The following is a 6,026-nucleotide window of genomic DNA, read 5'->3' as shown; positions in this document are numbered from 1 at the left end:
AGTAGTTGTCTGTTTCCTTGTAGGAGACACTAGAGAGGTCAAACCCGCCCAAGGATGACTAAGGTTAGATTGCCGTCATGAATCTAGGGTCCTCCCATCTTGCCACATGTATACCCCTAGACCTTCCCAATCCTATGGGCACACCCCTAGCTCATCCCCTTCCTGTTATCATAGATCCCCTTCCCACAATGTGTATGCCTATTGTACTGTCCCTTCCTATGACACGTGATTCTGTAATCATGTCCCCCTAAAGTGATATAACTCTTGGTTAGCAATAAAGAAAAAGCTCTCCCCAGTCCTTAGGGCCGGGAGCTCTCTCTGGGTCCCGGGGGCCCAGGAGCTCTCCCTGGTCCTCAGTCCCCAAGGCTCTCTCCTGCTCTCATGGCCGGGTTCCCCCCACACAGACCACCAAGTGGGGCTGAGGTGAGCATGCTACCATGAATTGTGTTTGACTCCATTTATTCCAATCTCTCCTCTATCATGCTTTCTATGCCTTTACTATAATCTCTACTTATTATTGCTATACAATTGTGCCTACCGGACCTGTGATGATTTGTGGGGAACCCCTCTCCCTTCTCCCCACACCGGGGCTCCCTCTTCCCCCTGCCTCTCATCTCTCGTAACCACGAATAGACTTGGGTTTCCATAATTTGTACACTCTCCATGTTTCCTCTATGTGAGAGCATTTCTTTGGGGAGATATTGACCCTCAGAAGACCACCCAGCCAGCACCTGTTTCCAGGACAGTGCCCCTTGTTGGATTATTAATTCTGCCTGTGGTGTAATGGACTTGGCCTAAGAGCATTTCTGTCATAGCTGTCCTTCTTTGGCGTTACATTAATTGGAAGAGTCAAATTCATGGCATTAGCCTATGTCTATGCACATAGAAGCGTGCTAGCCAACGAGGTTAACCATTTAGCCATTCAAACCGCAGTCCGCTACAGCTGTACCCTAGGCATGTGCCTGTAACTAAGAGGCAAGTAGCATGTGCCACCTTCTCAATGCAGATAGCTGAAGCCAGAGCAGATGTTCTTCCCAAGCTCGAGTTAGGGTGCAGCAGTTTCCATAGTAACAGTAAGGCAAAATTCAAGAGAGAGAAAGAGCCATCCCCAACCCCCTACCCTAACATCACGGTTATTTTCATTCTAGGCCTTGTGCATGGGCACTGGTATTCTCTGCAATGCTGTACTCAGGTTTCAGTCCCTTAACTTAAGTTCTTCCTAGATCCCACGGTGAGAGACTAGATTCCACGTGGCCCAAGACTGGTTCCTAACTCGTCGCTTACGTAGCCAGTTTCCTGCCTCGCTTTAGCACACTTAACAGATTCACTGGGTGGCTTTCTATCTTGTAGCTCAGGATATTTAGATACCTTCATTATTCGGTTTCTTCTGGCGACCAGTCCAAAGCAGAGCGTCAGAAAGATGACGACAGAAGCAGCAATGATGGGTTCGATCGGAATCGTCTGCGCTTTATCTGTTGGAAATGCAAACACCGAGAATGAGAGCTAGCACATATAGTTCTAATGGATGTGCTCCCTGAATGTCCCAAAGGAGCCCTGGTGGCATAGCGGTTATGAGTTGGGCTGCGATCCACAAGATCAGCAGTTCAAAACCACCAGCCAGCTCTGAGGGAGAAAGGCAGGGCTTTCTACTTCTGTAAAGAGTTACAGTCTCAAACTCACAGGAGCAGTTCCACCCTGTCTTCTAGGGTCACTCTGAACTGGCATCAACCCCACAAAGTGAGTTGGGTTTGGGTTTGTATGTGCCAACCAAGTGCCTTGCACTTTAAATTGACCTTCTCCCTAATTAAATTCTCTGATCAACTCCCAAAGGTAGGCATTATCATCCCCATGTTACAGGTGAGGCTTTAGAGGTTCCTTGCCCAACGTTACAGAATTGTGAGTGGCAGTGGCACGTTTTGAATTCATCTGTGGCAAGCTATTTTCTTAAAATATGAATAGTTCTTTCTAGTACACAGTCAGGCCATTCTGTGCTTTCTTTAGCCATAATTTTTGTCATACAGAAATCGGAAGGGCTGATGTATGTTCCTTTTTGACTTTTGCAAAGCCCCCGAGACACAGGGGGGTATCCCAGTAGGGGGACTAAAGGGAGGAGACCTTTGGAGGCAAGAAGAAAAGGGGTGGAGAACCCACTGACCCAAAAAGTAGAGAGTCCTGTGGGTGCCACAAGCAGTGGGAAGCTTTGCACCTGTACCCAAGCAGGTGACATGACACGTCATAGGAGGTGGCTGCATGGTACCTTGGGAAGCAGGACACCAAGCAGCATTCTCCCCAACATCATGAGCAAAGCTCTCCATGCCTCCCTGAATGACAGGGGGACCAGAGAGTACTACTGGTAACAGTACTACTGGTACTATTGCTGGAAGGGACCAGCAATAGCCGGGCCTGTCTGGAAATGAAAACCTATTCCATCTTCAGGACACCAAGTAAGCTCAAAACTCTCTTAGCCTTCAGGCATGGTGGGCACAATGCCCATGCTTACAAACTTGCCAAAGGCCTCTGAAAATGCCTGAGATCCAGAAACCATTTCTATTGGCTCCAGAATGTGAAAAGAAAGTGACCAGATCAAACGGGATAAACGTTGAATTAAATAAACATCTCTCCTCAACCTTGAAGGGGGTCTGGTCGCTTGGTGGGTTACTCGTCAAGTAACTCTGCTAGCCTCAAGGTCAGCAGTTCCAAACACCAGCCACTCTCAGCACAAGGATGAGGCTTTGTCCTGTCGTACAGAGTTCCAGTCTCAGAGACCCACAGCGGCAGCTCTAGCCTGCATTATGGGGGTCACTGTGAGCTGGAATTGACTCGAGGGCTATGACTTTGGGGTTTTTTTGTTTGTTTGTTTGTTTTTAGCCAACTTTGCATGGACTAGAACTCAACTGATAAAAATTAATGCTGTATCTCAAGAATTAACCTAATAACTGACCACAAAATCCAAGATGTATAAACTTCATATACATTCTTTCAAAAGGTTTACAGCATCGATAGATGGATTTGTTATAAGAGCTGTAAGGGCCCCCAATACAATGCCTTATTAAAATAAAATATGTGCATGGGTTCGGATTTGTGGCAGGTCTGATCCCATGGGCCTCTCACAGTGTCCCATGTGAAAACAAACCGTCACCCGAACCATTGCCTGGCTTTACTCCGTGGGATTCAGGCACTGAAGTGGGTTGCACAGTGAAAATAAATAAATAATAAAATTAAGTAAATAAAATCAACGTTCCTGAGAAATGAAAAAAAATGTTTACAGCAAAAAGGACACTTCCCCAAACTCACTGCCGTCAAGTCCAATCCAACTCACAGAGCTCCTCTGGGGCAGGTCGAACTGGCTTTCCCCAAACCGTCACTGTCACCAGAGCGGTAAGCCTGTCTGCCTCCCTCGGAGTGGCCAGTGGTTTCAAACTGCTGACTTTGGAGGTGGCAGCCCGACACGTGGCCACTACACCACCACATTTACCACTTTATAGCTCAGTTAGGGATTTACTTGGGTGGTGAGTAGGAAGCAAACAATCCGATTTCTAACTTGTGTGGTGATTGAGGTAAACCTTCTCCCATTGTAGTTTTAATAAAGCTGGGGTTTGACTTCAGAAGCACATAGTGTGCTTCATTACTTAGGTTTGCTTTGGTATACTGTGACTTGTCAAAGGGAAGGGCACATAAGGTCAAGGACACTGGATGCTTCTCAGTTGCTGGATTCTGGTGCCTCCTGGGGAAGACAAGGGGCTTCAGACAGGACTTGGGTGAAGTTTTCTACACTCATTGGGCCTGAGGTCCTGGAATCAGAATGTTGTTAATTTAAAGGAAAATAATAGTGTGCTATTGATCGAGCAATTGAGGTTGTGGATTGAGGTGGTGTCAACAGATATTTATTGAGAGACTACTGTGTGTCAGGCATTGCTTTTCTTCCATGAATTCTTTAACACCTTCTTCTGGTAAGCCCTGAATAGGACAGACATGGATCATGTCTTCATGAAGCGCATAGGCTAGTCTAGGGCACAGTAAGCAACACAAACAACAGGTTGAGATATGTGTTAGAAAGGAAACAGGTCATGCGATAGATCCCAGAACCCACTGCCGCCGAGTTAATCCCGATAGATCCCAGAACCCACTGCCGCCGAGTTAATCCCGACTCACAGTAACCCTGTAAGACAGAGTAGAGTCGTCCCCATCGGCTTCCCCAGGTTATAAATCTCAACAGCGCAGACTGCCACCTCTTTCTCCCATGGGCAGCTGATGGGCTTGAACTGCAGACCTTATAATTAGCCGTCAAGTGCTGGACCACTGCAGCCCCAGGACACCTCCCGTGAGAGAGGTATCAAGGAGAAAAGATAAAGAGGGGAAAAGATAGCTGGCCTTAGAGAAATCTCATTTCAAAGCCCACCCCCGTATCAACTCCAAGATTATGAAAAAGGACTTATCCCCACCAGAATTGCATGACACACTAAATCATGATTTGGTTCCCATGACATGCTCCCCTTTTATCGTCTATCTCCGAGAGTCTAGGACCTCGACAGAATAATTTTGAGAGGGTCGAGAGGATTAAGCATCTTTTGTTCTTGCCCCTTTTGGGTAAGTCCTAAACAATTATTCTCAGGGGGTCATCATTTGCATCGAGCCTCTGAGAAGCTCTGAGTGATATACCCGGGAAGCCTCTTGACCAGGAGCACTCCGCAATGAAGGTACGTCACCTGACGAAGGCTTCTGGCGGAAATGTAGGCATGATCCCCTATTTCGTTAACCTGATTATTTTCCAGCAGCTATCTCCCTTTCATCAGTTCTCAAAACATTTGCCTGTGGGTATCAGAGGTGGACTATGAAGATCAAGGTATATGCCCACTTGATCAAGATGTCCTATAAAGGTTTTATTCTTTTCTGAATAGTCCAGAACTTATAAGTAGCCAACACCTCCTCCTACAAGTTTCCTCAACATTTTATTTCTAGTTACCAAGAATACTTTTGTGAAAACCCAAGGTGCTAGCCTCCCATCTGTCCATTACGTTTGTGCATTTTGCCTTTATAACCCCCTGCAGATGCAGAAAGGAGCCCTGGTGGCACAGTGGGCTGGGCACAGGCCTGCTAACCACAGGTTGATGGTTCAAACCTACCAGCTGCTCCGCAGAAGGTGGTGATGCTTGCTCCCCTTAAGTTTAACAGTCTGGGAAACCCCAGGGAACAGCTCCATTCTGTCTTAATAGTGTCACTATAAGTTAGAATCAATTAGGTGGCTGTGAGGGGTGTGTGTGTGTGTGTGTGCGTGCGTGCGTGCGTGTCTGCTAACTGAAAGGACAAGATCAACAGCTACTCTGTGGGAGAAAGATGTCGCAGTCAGCTCTGTAAAAGATGTACAGCGGTGGATGCCCCATGGGTCACTTCCCCCACTGACCTGTCAGGTTGCTTTGAGTCAGAATTGACTGGATGGCATTGAGTGTGTTTTTAGGGTTTTTTTGTTTGGGGGGGGGGCGTTTAGCTCATAGGACCATCCAAGGTACAACTTTGACTTGGTGTATTTCCCTAGTTTAAACCATACTCTTTTTCCCACCAGAAATTTTTCTTCTGTTTGAGATTTTCAACCAGGTGTTTTTCTTCCATGAATTCTTGAACACCTTCTTCTGGGAAAGAACACCCCAAAGAAGCTTCACTTTACTGGGGACACCATTCACTTGCATGTCAAAACAAAGCGGACTGTGGCAGTTACATCATCTGGTGTCAATTTGAGGATTAAGAGTGAAGTGTGGTTCATGGCTTTGCGGGGGACAGTACTGGAGACAAGTGTGGGAATTGCGCCCGATCTGATCCCGCCACACCAAGGCAAAGCACTGTGAGAGTGCAGTGGAACAGCAAGGGAATGGAGTGGCAAGGTCCCCAGGGAATGCTAAAGGTGGACTTTGGGACCAGGGCATGGTGCCCCAACAAACTGGACTGGAAAACACTCCTAAAGGCCAACAAACGATCCTTGAACGAACTACAAGCTTTTCTTTCTTGTTGTGTTTTGTTTTGTTCTTTGTCAG

At 46.9% G+C, this 6,026-nt stretch overlaps 1 protein-coding gene and 1 non-coding gene across 2 annotated transcripts in view; one reads left to right on the top strand and one right to left on the bottom strand.

Annotated features, from left to right (window-relative positions):
* The window catches only part of TMIGD1 (transmembrane and immunoglobulin domain containing 1), a 21,646-nt gene that overhangs the window by 2,013 nt on the left and 13,607 nt on the right, over positions 1-6,026 (bottom strand). The window contains exon 4 of the mRNA XM_004706893.2: positions 1,369-1,472. Within this exon, the coding sequence (XP_004706950.1) occupies positions 1,369-1,472 (104 nt within the window). The remainder of the gene's footprint in view (positions 1-1,368; positions 1,473-6,026) is intronic.
* On the top strand, positions 3,066-3,198 carry LOC115872952. The gene has a single exon (XR_004048144.1). It is a non-coding gene; the product is annotated as a small nucleolar RNA SNORA42/SNORA80 family (small nucleolar RNA).

The sequence above is a fragment of the Echinops telfairi genome, unplaced genomic scaffold (genome assembly GCF_000313985.2).
Source record: "Echinops telfairi isolate 266 unplaced genomic scaffold, ASM31398v2 ScPeMD7_7458;HRSCAF=8496, whole genome shotgun sequence".
In the NCBI taxonomy this organism is placed as follows: Eukaryota; Metazoa; Chordata; class Mammalia; order Afrosoricida; family Tenrecidae; genus Echinops; species Echinops telfairi.
The sequence above is the reverse complement of the archived record's forward strand: the minus strand, read 5'-3'. Positions and strand labels throughout refer to the sequence as shown.